The sequence below is a fragment of the Danio rerio genome, chromosome 12 (genome assembly GCF_049306965.1).
Source record: "Danio rerio strain Tuebingen ecotype United States chromosome 12, GRCz12tu, whole genome shotgun sequence".
Taxonomy (NCBI): Eukaryota; Metazoa; Chordata; class Actinopteri; order Cypriniformes; family Danionidae; genus Danio; species Danio rerio.
The window spans coordinates 24,889,913-24,913,289 of NC_133187.1; the positions used below are offsets into that span (position 1 = coordinate 24,889,913).

The 23,377-nt window shown below is 36.8% G+C and overlaps 1 protein-coding gene across 13 annotated transcripts in view; it reads right to left on the reverse strand.

Moving 5' to 3' along the window:
- The window catches only part of mpp7a (MAGUK p55 scaffold protein 7a), a 207,739-nt gene that overhangs the window by 16,507 nt on the left and 167,855 nt on the right, over nucleotides 1-23,377 (reverse strand). For 3 of the 13 annotated variants that reach the window (XR_011017325.2, XR_011017323.2, XR_012387477.1), the window contains 5 exons: nucleotides 19,347-19,440; nucleotides 13,471-13,741; nucleotides 13,263-13,371; nucleotides 9,764-9,907; nucleotides 1,208-3,809 (listed from right to left, as the gene is read on the reverse strand). Coding sequence is in view for 6 of the 13 variants with exons in the window: in XM_021480018.3 (XP_021335693.2) it covers nucleotides 3,630-3,809; nucleotides 9,764-9,907; nucleotides 13,263-13,371; nucleotides 13,685-13,741; nucleotides 19,347-19,440 (584 nt within the window). In the remaining 7 variants the exon portion in view is untranslated. 13 annotated transcript variants of the gene reach the window in all.

The following is a 23,377-nucleotide window of genomic DNA, read 5'->3' on the forward strand; positions in this document are numbered from 1 at the left end:
CAATTTGATAAGAAAATTTCAGATGGCATTTAGAGGTTTTTGCATCTGAACTCATTTACTTTTTATCTTTTACAAAAAAAATAAAATAAAATCTGATTCATGAACAGGGCAGCACGGTGACTCTGTGATTAGCACTGTCGCCTCATAGCAAGAAGGTCACTGGTTCGAGTTCCAGCTGGACCAGTTGGCATATCTGTGTGGAGTCTGCATGTTCTCCCTGTGTTTGTGTGGGTTTCCTCTGGGTGCTCCAGTTTCCCCCACAGTCCAAAAACATGAGGTGACTTGGGACAAAATGTCCTTTGTGTACGAGTGTGTGAATGTGAGAGTAATTCCCAGTACTGGGTTGCGGTTGGAAGGGCATCCGCTGTGTTAAACATATGCTGGAATAGTTGGCAGTTCATTCCGATGTGGCGACCCCAGATGAATAATAGGACTAAGCCGAAAAAAAAATGAATGAACTTGATAATGTACAAAATATGATGAAAAAATCCTAGAAAATGTATGAAAAGAAGGGATTTGTTGACAAAAAGACTAATTCATCTTCAAACTTTAATGATTTTTTGGGTTCAAAGACTGTATTAAGACCTATTCAGGGACTAAGCTGGAGGAAAATTGAAGATTTTTCTGATGTTTTCAAGATGTTTTTAAAAGTTGATTAAATTTTTTTAAAAGTGAGCAGTTTCATGTGCTGCATTCAAATATGTCCTTCTAGTGGACTTGCATACAAACGGACAAGGAGCACATTAGAATAGGAAAACATGCCTGAATTCCCTCCAAACAAGTCAAATGGTGAACTCTCCACTTAATACCATGAAGAACGAGAAGAAAAACACAAAGAAACTAACACAAAGTAGGCTCGTCTTAAAAAACATGGTTACCTCTTCCTATCCATCGTCTGGTATCATGTCACCCTTCCCTTTCTCCATCCATTTCAATGTCTTCCCTATCAGCTCTGAGCGTCAGCGGCAGGTCTATCATAGAGGGGGAGCCGAAGGATTATGGGACATTGTGTTGGCTGCTGGCTTGTTTTGGCAGCTCATCAGACGGTGAGATCTCAGTAGTTGAGCAATGAGTCTGTCCCACTGGCCCTTTGTGTCTGAAGTCCCACAAACACTGAAGTAAATTAACTATTACAGGAAACATTGGTTATTAATTACAGAACTAGGAACAAAAACACCCTTGTTTCATAATAAAATTGGACAGAACATAACTGATTCACATATTTAATGTCCATTTGGAGGAGGGGATGTTTTATAACAGCACAGGTTGTAAACCCTTGATCATCGACAGAATGAAACAATATAGAAACATGAATCTCTGCTTTCATAAAATGCATTTGACATACACAACTTGGTAGAAGACCAGCCAACCAGAGAGGGATGTTACTGAAATACAGGATTGAATATTTACTGTGCATATTTCATATTAAGACTGCAAAGCTGACTGAAAAAGAGGTAAAGAGAAACATACAGTAAATCAAGTGAACAAACTCCATTGCACCTTGCTTTTAAAGGCAAAACTACAGTGTTTATGATGAATATTGGACAAAATTATTAAATGCAGTACATAACAGTAACAAGTGTCAATAGGATTAAGACTGCTTGAATGCAAAACAATATGCTGTAACAACAAAACGGATGTCTGCTCACACCAAACGGACATTTTTCAATTACATGTATAAGCGAGAGCTGCAGAGTTGTATCCTATCACTTTAAATATTCAAGCTTTTTAAATGCGATGGATTCTGATTGGCTTATGTTTTTATCAGTCATCAGATGGAAAACATATATATATTTTGAAAGCAACTCCTATTTATTCCCCCATGTTACAATTACTGCATACTGTTTTTTTGTATGTACAATGATTTTAGACCCATTTTTTAATTCTTATTCGTCATCATCCTTTTGGTGTGAACAGGACTTAACAAAACAACAGCAAAAGTATGCATGTATTTAATGACATATTCTTACATGAGGCATTGTTATATAATAAAAAAAGAAAACAGTAACTAATATATCACTTAATGTTGATATTAATAATGCACTGAAATTTGCACCCAAAAAAATGTTATTTATCTGAAAATCAAATGAATATAGTTTGGGTTGTTCAGTTTTAATAAATAGACCTGATATATTCTTTTGGGGAGTCACTCATATTTAAATCCAGCAATAGAACAGTTCTCCATCCCTCAATAAATCTGTGAAATATTTCAGTTACTTTTCTTCTAAAATGGAAGCACATCCCAAATTCTGATACTTTTACCCATCTCGACACCTAAAGGATTTTATGAGTCGAATGGTTATTGAGATGAAAAATGTTTTTGTGTGTTTTACAACAAAACACATGAATTGAAGCATATAATGTTAAAAATTTGATCAAATCTCAGATTAAAAAAGACATTTCAGGCAGCCGATATATAAAAAAATAGTCCCTGCAAAATCCTGGAGGGATTGCCTAATATAGTAGCTAATCCATTTTTTGTTCTTGGCCGAAACAATGAAAAAATAAAATTGAAACATCTTTACTTTCATCTCAAATATTTCACCCATTTTCTTTGTGTTCGGTGAACAGTTTTTATTGAAATTTCAGTGCATCATTAGTTTTTATGCTATAAATACATATTCTACTCCCTCATCTGCTGATTACATCTTTAAGTTGGAAGCGGATTGAGCACCAAAAATAAGTAAGTACCATTGAAGTCCATACAACGCATGTCATGTCATATTTAAATCTTTTGAAGACTGTGACAAAATTTTCATTATTGGGTAAACTATTGAAGTCTGAAATGCCTTTTTTTTCTTTCAGATTCAATTGCAGGAGAGGTGCTGTTAGGCTTCTTAGACTGAGTCAATTCCCTTATATGCATTTTCCAAGTGCCTAACCTCAAGAATGGAAGAATGGAAAAAGGAGAAAAAGACAGATAAAACTGAAATACTCCGATTCTGCACACAGTGGTTTATACATTAGTAAAACTTCTGCTTACAAGGTGGCATTGATCCTTACATACTAAAAGACAAAAAAAATATTCTTGTAACTCTGATAAAATCCGGGACAGGCTAAAAAAGTAAAAGTCCAAAAAAAATATTAAAATATATTATTTTCTATTTAAATAAAATGGGCCCACTGAACATCATATGGCGTCCCCCATACACAGTTAACGCTAAACTAACAAAGTAACAGGCCAGTGGGGTACAGTGTGCTAAGTGTGCAAATACAAAAATGTGTACTTTGAGCACAGAAAAATAATAATCATCCCTTTGGTTTCTATAAACTAATGTTAAAAATACACCAAGCAGTGGTCAACACCACAACACCACTTGATTGGCAGCCTAAAACACACTCTCGGAGGCTGCTAAATGATCAGACATTTGACTTTTTGAGTGCTGTTACACCCGTTCAGCTATATTCACCACGACAAAACAAAAACAAACCCATACGCTTCCACTTTAGTCTCCAAGAAAAGATAAACCACTTCAGATGTATTAAGACTACTTAAAAAGTTTCCCTGTCACCATCTAAAGTCCAACATAAAAATTCAATAGAAAGAAATCTTTCACAGTTTTTTTAAGTCCTTCCCTTAGTCCCCCTTCCAGATGCAATTGCCTTGTTCCCTTGTGTTGTGCCGCCCCTCAGGAATGAGTCCAGCTGATGGGCACCCAGTGAGCTTCTGTCTCCACTTTCTTGAGCGCCTGATTGAGCTCGCTGAAGGCAACTGTGAGGTCATCATTCACAATGACCTTTTCAAAGAGGTGACCGTACTGGTTTTCCATCATCTGAGAGGCACTGATCATCTCCAGAAAGTCCTCCTCCTAAACAACAAACGCATTCACAGCCAGTCAAAGTTCTTTTCTGAGACACATAATAAGCCCTAAAACACACTTTCCCACAGCACTCCCAAAACAACGGTCATAAACATCGACTTAATTAAAAACTATTCTTTTTTGTGTTTATAATAAAACTACTTTAGATGCAGACATGCAAAAATATCTATATGCGATAAAAGATAAACCTATAAACTGATATTTAATGTTCTACTGAGGTGGTGCACAGTTTAGAGTTATAGTTTGAGGTCTGGATCTCCAGCCGTTTTGATCACAGGAAGAGTGGAGTGAATAAACAGACCGCAATTTTATACCCTGGCATATGCAACAGATTGGCGCTTAAAAAGCCCTGAGAAATGATCAACAGTCATTATTCATTAAACATGTTCACTGTTCAAAACAAACTGACATTGATGAAAAACTTCAGAAACAAAATCAAATATATTTTATAACATGCTCAAGCTGCCACCACTAAGCATCCCCCCCACCCCCAAACAATGCAATCTTGGTAGTGTCTACTGGTTTATCTCAGGACTTTCAAACATGGCATTTGACCTTTCTGGGCTTGTGCATCCAAAATAAGTGTTTATGTGGGCAATCTTGGCATTCGGTGCCAGTCTCAAAGAACATGGCATGGTTTGAGTGGCTTTACCAATATAGATTTAACTTTTACAACACAAAAACATGAGACCCACACTGAGAGAGATATAATGCTATAAAACATATTGCCATGCTAAAAAAATAAATCAGAAGCTTCTGGAGGGACTTGAAGTTTTATACTCTACCAAGAAGCTATTAGGCGCATTTTACGTTTGGAAAAGTTGAAGTTTGGCATTAGCAGACAAGACAACAGCATGCATTTGGCCAGGTTTCCCCTCCCACTCTTTGTTGAACCCTCTCCTCCTTTCTTGATCAGGGGTTGAGATGTAGTCAACGTTTCAGCTTCGGCACAGAGGGTCACAGAGCTGCTGGCGTTCTGAAAATTACAGCAGTCTCTCAATCTGACAGTCATTGGCAGAACGCATCAAAAGTCGCAGTTCATTGACTTAGTCATGGCTTTAATAAAGCTCTGGTTCAACGTGCTGAATTAGCTTGTGTTTGGCCTAAACAGTCAAAGGTTTGGCCCAAGGTCTGAACATATCTTTTCCTCTTTCTGTCATCAAATCAAAACCTCATGCTAATTGAGGTATAACAGATGTTGCGCCTCTAGGGAAGTGTTATTACCAAATCTGATCAGTTTCAAGGGTTTAAATCTATTTTTCCTCTGCATTTCTTTCCGATTGTTTATTTCCCAGAGGCTCTAATGCGTTTGCTCACTCAATGTTCAGGTCTTCCCTGAATTCTTCAGCACTAAGCTGCATCTCTCTCTTTCTCTCTCCTGCTTATTTCTCAATCCTTGCCGGAAAATCGATTTTTATTGGATCATATAAAGTGCACCTGCCCTTATCATTAAACCCGTTCAAAAAAGGACATCTCTGGGTCATCAAGAGGTCCTGCTTTTTATATTCCCAAAGTAAAGGCACTTAATCTGTGCACTGGGCTGACTTTAACAGTGCACAGGACAAAAAGAAAAAAAAAAAACATCCTCCAATTTTAGCTTGTGTTTCCATTCCTCATTAAAACGATTTCTTGCCAGATGATGAAACCCTCTGCTCGTCCACCTCTGCTGACATTTTTATGAAATTTTAAGGTTTTTGCTACTCCTAAAAGGAGAATGAGTGATATTTTGATCTTTTACAGAACCAGAAATTGCATTAATGTTATACAAGCGATACTAAAAGTGAGAACAATAGAGTAGTGGGGTCTGGATTCACCGAAACAAAGGGAAGCCTGTTTTCTTGCACAGAGTCGACAGCGCTCAAGCTCATGGCTCTAACAGACGCAGTGTCTCTCTGGGAAAGAAATACTGCAAAGTCCTGGATGAAATATGCTTCTGAGATTTCATCAAACACGATACTTCTTGCATACCTACAATAGGCTGAATCTGGGTGCCTTTAACACTGTCAGGGTCTATAATCCACTTTTGCTAAGTTTTGCCAGCTAGGAAGGGTTTGTTTTTCCCCCTCAAGAGTACCCACAGTGACCTGTTGAAAGCAGGCAGACGGTTGCTGTGGATGGTGCCGACAGCTTTTGGTACAGCTCCTCTCACAATAGAGATAGCCAAAGCAACTTTCCCACTGACAACAGCATAATCCTTGAGCTTTGGGCGAATTGAAAACTTTGGGAAGCGTGGTGTGGTCTAATCTCACATTCAGTGGTTTGAATTAATATGACCAGCATCGACTCAGTTTCAAAGGTGCTGAAATAAAAATAATGAAATATGCAGCTAAAAGTCAAAATTTGTACTAGCTACCTTGTAAATGTACACACTTTCCCCAATTTAGGTATTAGACATTTAACACCTTAAACACCTATAAGATAGATATTAGACATTTAACACCTTATTAATTTATTTTAATGATTTTTTTGTAATACTTTATTTTTATTTATTTTTTAAAGGAAGAAAATTCAAGAACATTGGAACAGCTGACTGGTCACATACAGTATGTTCTTACAAGTCACATTAATAAATACATATATATATATATATATATATATATATATATATATATATATATATATATATATATATATATATATATATATATATAGTGTAGTTTACACCATGTAAAGGCATAAGCACAATCCATTTTTTAGGATTATTAGTATGCGAATTATAAATGGATACTTCTTTTGTAGTTTTCCACAGAATTTCAAGATGACATCAAGTTAAATGGGCTTTAACCACTTCATGACATAATGTGGACTACAATTTGTTACTTTATTTAAAGCAGACAACTTATGGCCACAACTGTGATGGAGAACATCTCTACTATCAAGTATGACTTTTGCACCTATAAACTTAAATTTTACTGCATAAGGGATGCTTGTCAGCAGTCTGAAACAGTGCAGAGTGCTGTTGTATAATACTTAAGGGCTTTATTTTGTGAAAACAACCATCTAAATGCATATTTTCCTACTTATGACATAGCTACTTGCCACAAAGGCAAACAATTAAACTACATTGATAAGAACTGTATTAGTTCTCTAATTCTACACTAAAAGTAAAGCTAGCAGAAATAAAAACAACTGAATAAAGCCTATATACAGCGGTGTGATATATTCTAACTGTCAAGATCATTCAAAGCACATGTAAGAACCAGTGTTAATAGATTTTTAGTAATTGTTATTCTTGATGTACCACCAGTAGGATCGAAATATTCCAGAGTGCCGTTAAACAATAGTACGTAATGCACTTGTTGAGGTTACATTGAAATATAGAGTTAAATTAAGACACGTAGAATTTGATACAACAGTTTAAGTCATTATTAAATACTATTAAGCTGCCTGTATGCAAGTAGCTAAAAGTGAGAGTTTGTCTGCTAAACCATAATATGAGCACATTTATTAGCATTTTTAGACGTTTGAAAGATAATTCTGTTTGTGCCATTTTAATCTAAAAAAGAAGACCTATAGCAAAGAATAAGGTTATGACATGAAACTTAGAAAACCAGAAGATAAAGCTATGGGATATACCTGAATAAATCATTATTGTTTAAATGGAGAAAATTACATGCAGTATTATTCCTGTTGTTATGATTATTCTTGAGATGTTGCAACACATTATAAAGAGTCCTTATAATGGGTTTTTGAAAAATACCTTCCATGTAGTGTGTAACACAGCTCTAAGTGAATGTAAACATACAGCTGAGGTTTAAATCTGAAGGTGCGCCGTGTTTAACACTATTGATTTTCAAATGGAAAAAACAAATAAATTAATCGTCTAGAGTTCAGATCTTTTGCCTGCTCATATTGATGTCGATATAAGACATCGTCAAGTGCTAAATTACAAAGATTACAGTACGATCACTGAGAGATGGCCAGTATAGCCAGTATAACCTTGTGCTGTATTTGTTGCTGTCATTTTTCTGAAGATTAATACAATGAAATACCCTGCAATGTGGGTTTCGCTGGCCATTTGTTAAAGGAAGGATTGGCAAAGACTATATTAATGTATAGGACTTTGTCATTAAACAATTCATATGTACCTGTCTCTTCTTCCTCTGGATCACAACCTGTGGGTGTGATTAAAATGGTTGCTCCTTGTTTTCTGTAGTTTGCAAAATATGTATTTAATTGTGTGTAATCACACCGCACGGCTTGTACGTTATCTCTCTGGTTAAATCTAAATCGCAGACTGCTTCATTTACTGATTTAAATGCGTTTTTGAGCTAGCAATTCCCTGCTGTTTGTCATTGCTATTACCATTAGAAGTTCCAACACAAATGTGATGTGGCCAATTTTCAAAATAGTTCAACTCACGCTCGATTCACACGGGGCTGCAGCATCAACGCGTGTCTAAAGTTACTGTACATCTTGACATGTGAAAGTGTTCCTCCATATGTGTACATTAAAGTTGTTCACAACACTTACCCATACACAGAATTTGAAATATAATCAAATGTGTAAACACGGTTCGCGCTTCTGCCTTTGGATGTCTCTAGAACAAAGCAGCTGCATGAATGCCAAAGCCTTAAATAAAACTGAAACCATCAACAAAAGCCCGACCCCTTCTATGTTTATAAATACAAGTGCAGCCATTTAGAGCTCATTTCTGGTTAGTAATGTCAGAATTTACAAGTATTTTGGAATGGATGTGTAAATGTTGTTTTCAACAAAATTCCAGGACGTCCTTTCCTGTGTGAACATCCCTTTTTTTAAATTTACCAGTAAAGTCATTCTGGGAATTCCGATATTTACCATTATCACTGTTTGAAAGGGGCTAATAACCCCTCTTGGAGACCCCTCAAAACAAAATAATACCTTTTATAATGCATAATAGGGGCTTCTTTTACTTTATTTATAAGTCATTTTGCATGTCTTATAATACATAAGGAATACCCTCATATAAATCTAATCTAATCAATCAATTGTTATCAAATTTCTTAATTTCCACCACCTAATATCCATATGTATTATAGTGTAGCCTGGCTGACCCCAGACGGGCAACATGATGGTTGCATGTGTCTCTGAAATCATTTACTCTTTGGCAGTTGCTTCTATGACTTCATAATGGATAAAAAGGCAGAAGCTGCTGTGTGAAAATGAGTAACATCCATTCAAATCATTCAGGAATTCCTGTGCAAAATGAGCTTCCATTCCCGATCTGCGTTGTGTAAAAGACAGAAAAGGAGTGCGTATTGCATTTGGCCACTTGTTGGTTCAACAGGTTGACAGGTGAGCGTAAATTTGGAGCTAACTGCATCTGACAATACCCGACATGGAACTTCTCCACAGTGACAATCGGCATCAAGCCATCTCCGCGTGTGGTGGAGTCAAGTTCCCAGGGTCAGTATTCTGCAGCAAGAACGCCTGGCTTGAGTGTAGAATCGCAGCGAGATACACATGCAAGAGCTGAACTCTGGGAAAGTCATTATATACCCTGCATATTCACACCATGTCGCGCACACACACAGAATGATCTAAAGGCAGGACAGGGCAAAGGTCTGGTGTACGTGTTAATTGATCTCATGTGTTTTGTTTAAGCACAGTCATACAGGTGTAGCGTGAGCTCATGGGTCTCATATCACGTTGCCGCTCTGGGGACCAGTTACACATAAACACGTACACACACGTGAGGCGTGGACACACGTTTTAAGTGCAAACCCAGCATACGTCTGCACGGGTCCAAAAGAAAAATGACTATTATAAATTATGTGGTTGTTGTATGCCAGGAAGTGATGAAATGTATTTCTTATTTCACCATGCGCTGTGAGATCGAGGAACAAAAATGACTCAAAACCCACACAGACCAATTGAGAGAGAAGAGAGATCATGTCAGGATGAAAGAGAATGATAGATGGGTGTATTAATGTGGAAGCTGTGTGTGCGGTGTGTATTACCGAGAAGGCTTTGGATGAGGTCTTATCGTCTTTGCCTGAGATGACTTTTGCGTTCCTCCTGGTCTCTCTTAAACGCTCGATGCATGGAGGCTTCACAAACACCACGTAGGGCTTAAACTCGGCCGTACGAAGATGCTTTAATGTCTGATGGAGAGAAAGAGAGAATGTGAAAAAATGAGGGAAAGATAAAGAGAGCAGCGTTAACCGCAGTCATTAAAGCGTCATTACTCATGCCATCATGATTTAGTTTGACACTGATACTTCTGAACATTATTGCTGTTAGTCGCAGTTACATTTTGACAGAAAACAGAGCAGTTGATTCACACTGAGCTCAACTGATCTGACTCCACGAGTGAAAACAAAGCATTCTGGTTAGAAACGTTACACTTCAGGTAGTCGAGATCCTCATGCTCAAAACAAACCAACCACTGAACTTTACCACACATTTCTGTGAAGATGTTTCAACTTACTGAATTAATCACTGGTTTCAAAAGCAGATTTGCATTTTCTTTTTCATTTAAAAGCCTGTTTTCTTGGTTGAAATCTAGCTTTTCACCACAATTTTCTACTTTCTTTTAGCCTTAAAATTAAACTGACAATTTCTGCCACATTTTAATACTTTAAAATTAAAATAATTTATAGTAGAAACAAAGTTGATTCATAGCAGAAACTGAAGTTGTGTATTGTAAGTTTTTATTTAGTTTTTTTTTTTTATGTTCAATACCAAAATGCTATTTTCACTGAAACCATCTATCATCAAGATTTAACTGGACTGCCTAATTGCAGATTTGTTGCAAATGTTTACATCGTTATGACTGGATGCTTTCACATATTTACATATTCATCTAAATATTGCTTAGACAGCCTTGACATGTTCACTAACAGCGTAAAACACTGCTCAGTAATGCTGTGGAGAACGTTCTGCTGCCTGCAACATCCAGTTTGGCAGTGGGTCAGTAATGGTTTGGGGTGCCATTTCCTTTGAGAGCCACACATTTCAGCCTGGGTTAAAATAACAGATGGATTAGAAGACTGTTTGATTTGTCCATATCTGACGCATGGGTTAATTTCCACCCCTAAAATTTAGAATCTATGAAAACCAATTAGATTCAATCTTGCATGTGAATCAGCAAATTTGAAAATCCAATTACTGTTGTTCTAATTCATGACATAATGTTGTAATGTTGGATATCTATTTATGTGTACTGAACATAGTTTATATAGGAAAAAAGCTCACATTTCTTTATGATTTTTATGGTTGTTATGGATGAAAAGATTTTAAGGAAGTGACACATTTTATTTTTTAAAATCTTAATTTTATTACCAAACTGACTGTTTTCTTCCTTTGTTTTACGTTTAGATTTTTGGATAACTTAAATTTCAATTTTTCAACAAAAGTTGGTGCATCAAAGGATATAACAAGTGTAAAACTATCAATTAGCCATCTATTTGGGCATAAATTGTATGGGCATTTCTATTAAAAAAGTCATACTGGCCCATAAACTGGCCTGACTACATCAGTAACATTAAGTCACTATCATACTTGTCAACCAAACATCCTCCAGCATGACCGGTTTGGCAGTGGGTCAGTAATGATGTGGGGTGCCATTTCTTTGGAGGGCCACACAGCCCTCCACATGCTCGACAGAGGTAGCCCAACTGCCATTAGGTATAAAGATAAGATCCTCAGACCCCTTGTGAGACTATATGCCAGTGCTGTTGGCACTGAGCATTTCCTCCTAATGTGGCTGGAGTGTGTCAGCAGCTCCTGCAAGGTGAAGGCATTGATAAGCTTGCCCGCCATTCCTGAGACCTGAATCCATTTGAGCAAAGATGGGACATCATGTCTCTCTCAATCCACCAACGCCACATTTCACCACAGACTGTCCAGGAGTTGGTGGATGCTTTAGTCCAGGTCATTTAGACCAAGTTATTTTGACTTGTTTTAAGGACATTACATCAAAATTGGATCAGCCTGTAAGTTTTTTATTTTTTCTTTATTTTTGAGTGTGACTCCAAATCCAGATTTTGATTTTAATTGATCAGCACATTCAACTATGTAAAGAACAAAGTATTTAGTATGAATATTTCATTCATTAAAATCTAGGATGTGTTATTTTAATGTTCCCTTTATTTTTTGAAGCAGTGAATATTTATATTTATGGATATATTTAAACATTCTGAGCTTTAGGTTTGAAACTTCAAGTAAATTAAATATAAAAAAAAAAATGACTTCACCTCATACTTCAGTCTTCATATTGTGATCAATAAAATACTCTCTAGCCCCTTCAAGACACAATTGCTGATACTGAAATGCTCATTTATTCACATGCCACAAGCATTCAAACGAGGGTTCACCTAAACAGCTGCAAGTATATGAACAAAACAAAATGGTAACCAAACTGTGATTGTGTTCGGTCCAGAGATATTGTAGGACAGAGCAGAACATATGAGTCGTGACAAACCACAAATGGTGAATCTCACTTATTATTATAGACTGTGGTTGTCATATTAGATTAATATTTTGTATTATTTTAATTTAGTTACTTTAACTTTTATAATTTAACCATACACCAACCAGCACTGGCAGTCACAGAACCACAATATAACCAGATCACATCGAAACACTGCCCCCCTCTCAACCACACACTGCACCTAATGTACCTATTAGAGTATGTTTTACTTTCGAGATAGGGTATACATTCATCCAGTTTGGCGTTTTAGATTCTTTTGAACATAATTAGGTGCTGCTTATCAATCTGACAACGATTCTATGTTTGTTTTAGCTGTCAATTGCGGGAAAAAAAATATCGATAAAAGTGTCATTATAAACTGCTGTGAGTTTAACTGCAGGCTCTGTGTGATTCGTCCAGAGTCAGATTTTGATACAACTTTCCTTCACCTCCTCTAGCGGGTTGGCCCATGTGGTTTGTGCTATGCACTGGTCTCTACTAACTGAATGGAGAAGGAGTTATGTTTTGTTAAATAAGTTGCATATAAAATTTACATTTCAAAACCGCCCAAATTTTGTCAACCAGTCAATGCCATTTTATTTCCCGCACGCTCAAATTCAAAATCAACCAATCTGGCAACACTGCATACAATCAATATGCTGTTGGGTGTTTTTGAAAAGTGCACGGAGCTATTTTAAGTCCTGCCCTGTCTTCCTGTTTCAGTTTGAAAGTTTACCATTGAATAAAAATGCTAATTTCAAAAGCACTTTACAGGAACTTTAAATGTCAGTCAAGTGACCGGTAAAATCCTCAAAAGCTAGACAATTATTATAGATATTTTTATATCCAATGTCTGACCTGAAAACCAAAAGAAAGAGAACAAACTCATACGCACACACACACCACACTGAGATCCAGTAGGAATTGTGTGGAATGTCACACCTGTGAAAAGGGGGAGATAAATCTGGAAAGAGACTGAAGTAGTGATGCAGAGGGAGGCAAAATGGAGAGATATAATGTATATCTGAGGGAAAAGAGAGACTCACATGTGGCTGTACGTCTAGAAGGCACACCTTGTTCTTGGACAGGACTGAACGTACGGAGTCGAAGCTTGTCCCATAGTAGTTTCCCTTATACTCTCCGTGTTCAATAAACCTAAGGCAAAGAAGAGGACAGAAATAATAGAAGAGGGTTGATGTAATGATTGATGCCTCTAAATGCAAAAAGGAATGCCCGTAAGTCTATGTGACCCACCCTAGAATATAAAGAGAAGCCAATGGACAGGATAATGACAGGAAACTTATAACCCATTATTTACTCCCAGTCTGTCCTGATGCTTGCGATGTAAAAGGCCGCTCAGACATGCATTGTACGTTTACCATCATTCTTCGCCACATGGCAATTCCAGACAGTCTGACACAAGGTCCTTTTATATAATCTTCTATGCTACAGTTTAAATCAGTAACACCTGTTTCTTTGCAGCACAGGCAGGCTTGAACGCCAAAAGCAAGAGTAACCTGACTTCCTGAAAAGACAAAAGCAAACAAACACTTTTACAGCATTTAATCTGCCTCTCATTTTATCTGATCACTTGATTTTTGTCTGATCGCTGTCACAGAATGCCAATGTGTGCTTTTAGGACATCCACATTAGCAGAGATGAAAGTTTTTAGATCTTGAGACAGCACGCCATATTATTTTGTAATATTTGCTTTTGCAACAGATGCAACTAAAATGACTACCATTACTGAAAGCATTAAAATATTCTAATATGCTGCATGTCCAGCCTTCTTTATTTCCCCCTAAGTATCAATTCAAATGTCATCATGTCTTTGAAGTGCAAAAACGCGCCCACACTTTTGGGCCCACGCGGTCTAACAGCAACCGGTGATTGGGCGACCATTTTAAGAAGCTTACGTGACTTCTGCTGTTACACATCTTTTAAAAGTCTGCGCACTCTGTCATTGAAGGCATTTTGATGGTGAGTCAAATTGATTTAGTTGGGTGCTAAGACGTGGTTTGCTGGTGTTAATGTGACATGTAGGGCTACCAAGAATTCCCAAAGTGCTTGTTTATATGAATGTTTATTTGAAGGCAGATGTGCTCAAACAGGACCTTGTGTTGTGGCATTGTTGTCATTATGTGGTGCGTGTGTTGGATGATGGGGTGGAGGCTGCTTCTGCGGTTTTCTGGTTCATTTAGAATCTGTTTTTAGGCCTGAACAGGGCTTTCCTTGGGAATGCCAATGTAGTGTTTGCACATGAGAATGGACATTTTCCCACTGGAAAGCAGAACTAGGAACAATGGGTCATTTACAACGGTCTGGTTTAAAAATTGCAAGGTTCATAGAAATGTAGCCCTTTAATTAATCTTGTTTTTTTTTTAACCACAGTTTTATTTTTTTATATTTACAAGAATCTAATTAATTTAAAAATTTCATATGATGTAACCCACAAAAATATTTTTTAAAATATTCATATGTTGTTTCAACTCAATTCAACATTTCATCAGCTTAAGGACTTTCACAATAAACAGCAAGTTTTAAAGCAGGTATACAAAAAAGAAAATGTACAAAAATCATATACAGCGGGGAAAATATGTATTGAACACGTCATGTTTTTCCTGGGAATAACATTAGTAAAGGAGCTGTTGACATGGATTTGAACCAGATTTTGGTAAAAAAAAAAAAAAAAAAAAATACACTACAATAAAACACAAAAATAAAACAAAACAAAAAAAATGTTGTGTGTAATAACAATGAAATGACACAAGAAGAAAGTACTACTGAAATGTATTTAATACTTTATTTAAAAGACTTTTTTGGTGACAGCAGCTTAAAGACGCCTCTCATATGAAGAAGGAAGTCACACGAATAGCTCAGGTATGAAATTTTTCACAGACTTCAAAAGTATAAATATCTTAATCTGTTCTTATTCTTTGGGTCTCGTCTATCAAATCTGATCTTTATTTTGTGTTTTCTACTTATGTATTTCTATTTATGCATTTAGGTATTTGCATCATTGTCTTCCTGAAATGTCCACCCTGGTTTCATCTACATCATCCTGGTAATGTGCAGTGGATGTTGGACTGAAGCAGCTAATATTTATTTACACTGAAGGAGGGCAGAAAGTTGCTGAAGACCTACTGAGAGATTTTAGCTGCTGTCTGGACTTTCACTGCTTTTCTGCACTTCCTTTCTTCATTTGTTCAATACTTTTTCCATTTTATTTTATTACACATAACTTCATTTGTAATCTAATTAATTTAGTTTTCTTTTCATATATGTAGTTCTTTATAACACTTTATAACACACTATGAATTATGTATTAAGCATTAGCAAAATAGTGAATTCAGTATCTGTTAAACATTAACTCTACATTTACATGTTAGTAAGCAGTTTATAACTGCAGATACAAATGCTGTATTCTTGACTTATAAACACATATATAATGTGCTTAATAATAGTATTGTTAATTATTATTTTTCAATCCTAAACTAAGCATTGCATCGTTTACAAACCAGTTATTTAAGAATACTTGATGGTCTTTAAAGATCATTCAGAATGCATAAGTAAATGATTAATAAACTATTCAAATGAACATTTATGCATCTTATTATTTAGGCTTAAACTAATAGCTAATTTGTATGTAAATAAATGCTTTATAACTCAACTTAATCCAGTTTTGTCATCTAAAGTGAGGACTATTCATGCTTATAAATCCCTTATAAATAACAATTAAAGGCTCAGTTATATTCTAGACAGAAAAAAAGAGAAAATTATTGACTTGAAGATATTCAAATGAAACTGTATAAAAAATGCAATAAGTTAAAAATAAATAAGTCTTTGCAATCTTATCTAAATATAATTACTTAACAGTATAAACTTTGCTAAATAACATTAACAAGTTCTATTATAATATATTGTTAAATTATTATATTGTTGTTGTTTTTTCCAATTTGCCATTAATGAGGGATTTATAAAGCATTAATAGTCCTCCATTTGGATTAGGTCACAAAACTGGTTGAAGTTGAATTAATAAAGCATTTATTAACATACAAAATAACTATTAGTATATGCCTGAATAATAAAATATATAAATGTTGATTTGAATAGTTTATTAATCATTTACTAACTCATTCTGAACGATCTTGCCACACCTAACCCCAGGCCTGGCTCAAGGGTGGGGCCCGGCAGCGCCATACCAGGCAACATCACGGTCGCTGATGCTATTGTACTTATAAGGGGTTTTTGAACCGCACTTAAGTCTGACCTGTCACCTAAGACCTTTTTTTCCTTGGGAGACCCTTGGATCACTCAGGCACTCAAACCCCAAAACACGATAAAGTGTGGGTTCATTGGTGCAGTGGCAGCAGTATTGCGGTCGATGTACCGGTCCACTGTGGTAAAGAAGAAGCTGAGCCAATAGGCAAAGCTCACAATTTACCGGTCAATCTACATTCCTACTCTCACGTATGATCAGGAGCTTTAGGTCATGACCAAAAGGACAAGATCTCAGATACAAGCGGCTGAAATGAGAGAAGTCAGCTGAGGTGTCTCGGGCATCCATTTCGAATGCCTCCTGGATGCCTACCTAGGGAGCTGTTCCAGTCATATTCCACCAAGAGGAGGCCTCGGGGAAGACCAGGGACACGCTGGAGGGACTATGTCTCTCAGCTGGCCAGGAAACGCTTGGGGATCCCCCCCCGAGGAGCTGGAGAAAGTGTCTGGGGAAAGTGATGTCTGGGGTTCCCTCTTAAGCCTGCTGCCCCTGCAACCCGGCCCCGGAAGAGCAGTAGAAAATGAATGAATGAATGAATGAATGAACTAGACACCTCACACCCGCCTGGACCATCTCCCTACACAGCCATCAATACCACATCAACACAGCCAGGACCATCTCCCTACACAGCCATCAACACCTCCAATCACCGAACACGATCAAAACAGTGGAGATGATAATGGACTTTAGGAGAACCCACCGTGCACTCCTCCCACTCACCATCATAAACAGCACTGTGGCTGCAGTAGAGTCATTCAGATTCCTGGGCACCACCATCTCTCAGGATCTGAAGTGGGACATTCACATAGACTCTATTTTGAAGAAAGCCCAGCAGAGACTGTACTTCCTTCGTCAGCTGAGGAAGTTTAACCTGCCACAGAAGCTGCTTGTGCAGTCCTACTCAGCTGTCATCCAATCCATCCTCTGCACTTCAATCACCGTCTGGTTCGGCTCAGCTGCCAACACCGACCTCCGTAGACTACAGCGAATAGTCCTGACTGCTGAACGTATCACTGGCACTACCATTCCTACACTTCAAGAACTGTACTCTTCCAGAGTGAGTAAAAGGTCCAGCAAAATCACTCTAGACGCCTCGCATCCAGCACACTACCTGTTCGAACTGTTACTGTCTGGTCGGCGCTTCAGAGCACCAAGCACAAAAACAGCCACACACAAATAAAGTTTCTTTCCTCAGGACATCTATCTTATGAACACTTAAATATCCCCCAACTGTGCAATAAATATGTGCAATACTTTCTAAAACGCACTTGTACACAGCACCTTATATCAATATATAACGCAATACTATCTCCAATCCCATTTGTACACAGCACCTTATAACCTGTATATTTATAACAAATCTGTACATACAACTCAACATCCAGATTTTTTGATTAACTGCATCTCTGTTTAATGTTTATCGTCTTTTTTCCGTATTTATTTTGTGTTGTCACTTTGTCACTTTATGTACACTGGAAGCTTCTGTAGCCAAAACAAATTCCTTGTGTGTGTTTGAAACACACTTGGCAATACAACTGATTCTGATTCTGATTCTGATTCTGAATGAATGAATGAATGAATGAATGAATGAAAAATTAATCAGTAAAAAAAATAATAGTACAAATATTTAGCACATTATAAATGTACTTAAAAGTCAAGAATAGAGTGTTTTCATCTGCAGTTAAAAACTGCTTACTAACGTCTATTAATATAGATTAATGTTAAACAAATATTGAATTAACTATTTGCTAATGCTTAGTAGATGATTCATGTAGTTATTATAAAACATGTTTTCTGAGTAAAATGGTGACGTGTTGAATACAAATTTTTTTTTATTTTAGTACAGATATATATATATACATCAACAATGAAGAAAAAAATATTAATAAGAATAAAACATAATAATAATAAATTTTGCTAAACTAAATGCTGTTTTGCATTTTAATTTAGCCTTTACTCCATTCCAAACTAAAAAAAAGAAGTATAACTGCAAAGAGAAAGAGAAAATGGGTATGTAAAATGTCTTTAAAGCAGTCTTTCAGTGCCCACCTGCTCATTCCCAACCCTTCTCCATATTGATAATTGTGGTTTACTCATTCTGATGTTCAATTCACCACAGAACAAACCACTGTGTGCTTTTTCCACCACAAGGCAGTTAAAACACCCAGCTAGCTGTCGAAGTGACATTCTATACGCATTCCTGTTGTGTTGCTTTATCCTCTGATGAAGGGCTACAGAAAAACATCCATCATCATGCCATCAAGACAAATCTGAGCTTATGAACCACTGGGTAAAAAGCACCCCTCTTCTCTCACACACACACAAACAGCATCAGACCACCTGTCAACACCATCTCACTCTCGCTTACAGAAAAGAGATTTGAGCTGCTCATACACACAACTGGCTTGCAGGAAATCGAGTGAAAAAACGAAAGAATAGTGGGCAGCCGAAAGGCAGAACTGGTGAGTGTTTGCCATAGCGTCTGAGATGGACGACATCAGTGAAAACTGTTGTGCTGTGTTTTGACTGAAGTGCTGATTTACTCAAGTTCAGTCAGGGATTCTGGACGACGTGTTGAATACTAACTGGCCACGGAGGCTCCGTCTCTCAGATTTATATCTCTCCCACTGTGGAGTGTTTGTGTCAGGGTTACGGTTGACATAATTACAATCCTGAGAATAAAGGAAGCGCTCCACTAAACTTTAATGAATAATACGGACTATTTCCATGGTAAACGTTCACATCCCCCACCCAAATTACAGCAGAAAATGTTCATTTGCTCATTTCCAAATAGTTTATACACATAAGAACAGTATGTGAGGCAAGAGGATAGTGTTAGAAGGCGACTTACTTGTTGTTCTGAATGTCAGCCTCAAAAAGGTTTTTGGAGATGAAATGATACTCCACTCCTTCGCTTTCCTGGTGTCTCTTTGACCGAGAGGTGTCTGTGAAAGATAAAGGTAAAGTGAAGAAAAAACACATTTACTTTGACAAATAACACACTCTCGGAAAGGATAGTTCATTCAAAATTCTAAATTCCCTCATCATTAACATTCTCTCATGTAATTTTAAACCTTTATGAGTTTCTTCTGTCGATCACAAATGAAAATGGATGCCAGCTACCAGGATTCTTCATAATATATTTTCTTGTGTTTAAGAAATAAACTGGTTTTAAAGGAATAAAGAGTGAGTAAATGATTACAGAATTTTATTTTATTTTTTTGGTGAACTATCCCTTTAACTTTAATGTAGTTCCACACTAAACAATCTGTAGGAATACACAATACTTGTTATCAAATTGAGTGAACATACACTCAAAAATCAGAGTGAGTTGCGAGTATAGAGCGATTTAGCATAGGAAATGATCTGCTACAAAATGGCTGACACAATATAGATGATTAGGGAGCGGTTTCAAGGTGCTTTCACACTTAGTTCTATTCTCTGGTCTGTACCCAAGTTCGATTGTCCCTTCTTGCCACCTTTTCGGTTGGTTTGTGTTCACACTAGCTTTTATTTTCTTTCTAAACCCCGGTACGCTTACGTCATCGACCTGCTGTTGTGTGTATGGCTGTTGCTAGGTGATGGACCCGAAAGCAAAGTGCCAAAATGGACACTTCCGCATATTACAGTCTTTCTGCTTAGACTGAATCTTTTAGATTTGGACAAACAGAGAGCAACTCATGTCTATCTGCCGCAACAATATTATAAATGTTTAGAACATATCGCGATGTCTCCAAAAACAGTTTTTTGGAGAAGACAAGCATACAAATGAACATTATGAAAACGATAGTTTGTTGTACTGTTGGCGGTTCACTTCCATTAAATCAAATCACTTTTATTGTCACATCATCAGCAGCACGTGTACTGTGATGGGTGAAAAGCCTAGAAATGTATTTCAATGCAATCGTTATTTGGTAAAATTGCATTCATACCAGTCATGATTACCAGGGATCTAACCACCGGAGGTCACTGGAAAACATTCACACTCACATGAACTACAAATCCGCCATGTTATGGACTACAACACCCTGTCATGCAACACACACAAACAATCGGTTCCAGATCTTGACTGATTACACTCTCACAGCTGAAGCTGCTCACAGATTGATTATTTGGACTATTTGAACCCCTCTGTTCCACACACATGTCGCTGAGTATTGTTAAGCTGTTGCTGTCCGTACGTTAGCATTTCTCCTCGTTTCCTGTTTACTGTGTTTTTGACCTTGGACTTTTTATCGTATTTTTAATTCTTTGCTGTCTGCCCTGAACCTTTCGCCTATTTTTGTATTACGCTTCTGGATTGTCTACTATACTGTTTCTGCTGGTTTTCGACCCTTGCCTGTCTGGCCATTCTCATAATAAAGCTGCATTAATACTACCCCTGTCTGCATAGCATCCCTACGCAACAATACCAGAAGTGAACCGGATCAGAGTTCGCATGAACCGTACCCCAGACCATCTCTTTCAAGCAGACTCGGGTACAGTTCATGGGTGTGCACCCGAGTTCAGGAAAACACATTCACACTAGCTAAACAAACCATACTCTGACATCAAACAAATTCTGGTGCGGACGAAAAGTACTAGTGTGAAAGCACCCTCAGACTCAGCTTATGACTGTAGATTTACAAACAGTAAAGGAGTAAGCATTTGCTCAACATTATGAATATCAATTACTTTATTTTGATCAGCTCATATTGTTAATAAAGTACTCACATACTAAAATCCTCAAGTAAATGACATAATATTAGATTAGCTTTTGTCTGAATGTAGTTTAGAATTCTTTGATTGCTTTTAGCACTTGACCTTTCTAGTGTTTTCATCCAATCGAGGTGATCTCTGTCTCCACTGGCCTAAAAGAGTTCAAATATGTTTGTGTTCCCTAACTGGAATGAACCATAATCAAAAGCTAAAACATTACAGTGGTCATCATATACTACATGATGTGAAACAAGTCAATTCAAAATGGTAGACTGGCTCTGATTTTTATAAACCATCATCAACAAACCAAGAATGAATAAAAAAAAGAACGAAGAAAATTCAGATTTTGATCGTTTGGTCTTTGTGTACTACTGCTGATTCATTAGAAACTATTAGTGCCACAGTTAACAATGTAGAATAGTTTCATAGTAGAATACAGTAAACACTTTTGTTACTCAATTGTTAAAATTTCTTTACCAAATCCTATTGCACTAGGCATTTATGGAACGTATGAAACTATTAAACTTTTTTTTTTAATGAATCAAGCTTGATGCTGATCACAATTCACTGTAAAGATGTGGACAATTTAAAAAAAAAAAAAAATTATTTTTTATCTATTTTTAGTTTTATTAAAGAAACATGAGTGGTGTCAGGACAAAAACAGGATGCGTAAATTATTAGTTTATTTTAAAACAATAAGATCAGCAGACGCCTCTGATCAGAAAAACAACTACTTAACAGATAAATGTTCATATAGACACTAACATATATAGTACTAAAGTATACAAAATTAATTAAGCCTCAATAATCAGATCATTCATTTTACAATTGTAATTAATTTGTAAAACAATATTTCCAATCAGCCCTAAACCGTGTTACTATATAGGCACAAAGTGTCCTGTGGTCTAAGGTGCTTCAGGAAGAATATGTGAAGAAATGCTCATTACAGACATTTCCTTGATTAAAGGGAGTTCCCCATGGGCACTTTTATATCCCACTTAACTTTCTATAAAATAAACCACCTCTGCAAGGCCTGAATCCACAGCCACCGCGTCTGTGTTGGCTCACCTCACTGTGAGGCTTCTGAAGGCCAGCGTGAGTGTAAAGCTGCCTGTAAAGCCCCAGGAGCACACGGTACAGTAACAGCACTGAGTTTACTCTGTCCCTCATTAAGCCCCGCTCCTGCTTTCAGCTGCTTATAAACTGCTGTCTTTAAATGAGACGGCGCGTGCCAGTCCAGCCAGCACGGCTCCAGCGGGTACAGCCAGGGTCAAAGTTTGCCATGAGGAGACTCACAGCGGTGTGTTTAATGAGAGTCAGGGAGGGTCAAAGGTCACTGTCGAACACACCTCCGACAAATCGTCTGCAAGCTGCCAGCAGGTCCAAAACAAACTATTAAACTTTATCACCGTTCCAACTTGCCTTGTTCCAGGTTTTTTCTTTTCCTGCATTTTCTCCTTTCAGCTTTTACACACATTACTGTTCAGAAGTTTAGGAACAGCAAGACTTTTAAAAAACATTTATTTTACAAAAATTTATAAATTGATAAGAAGCAAGAGTATAGAGGTTTGTAATATTACAAAAGAGTTTTACTGTTTTATTAAAATTATGTTCTTTTCAACCTGAATTGTTAAAAAAACTGAAAATTATAACATTGTTAAGTATAAGAGATTTATCAAATCTTATTAAAATGAAAACTATGGTACTATAAAATGTAAACAACTTATAAAAAAACATCACATCATGTAAATAAGTTGTCATTTAATAAGAATATGTCAATAACTCAATTTTGACAAAAATATCAGATAGAACCTTATAATTCTAAGTTGACGAATTGTCTTCAGAAACATTTTTTGTTGTGCTGGTTGAAAGTCTCTTCACATTCCAATAGTAATGATCAAAGTAAATGATCTAAATGTATTTATTTGTTTTATTATTTTCTAAAAGAGGTGTGAGACTAAAAAATATTTATCCAATTAAAATTTGTCAGTTCAACAATTCCCATAATTCTGATAAGTAGTCCAAACTGTCTGTCAAAAAAATGTAGATTTGTACATCTGTGCAGCCATTCACAGAGACAAGTCGACCATTTGCGAGAGAAAGAGAGAGTGACAGCAGCAAAAACAAATGCTGAAACAAAACCTTTTAAAATCCTGATTCAACCTTTTCCCAGTTATAATACAG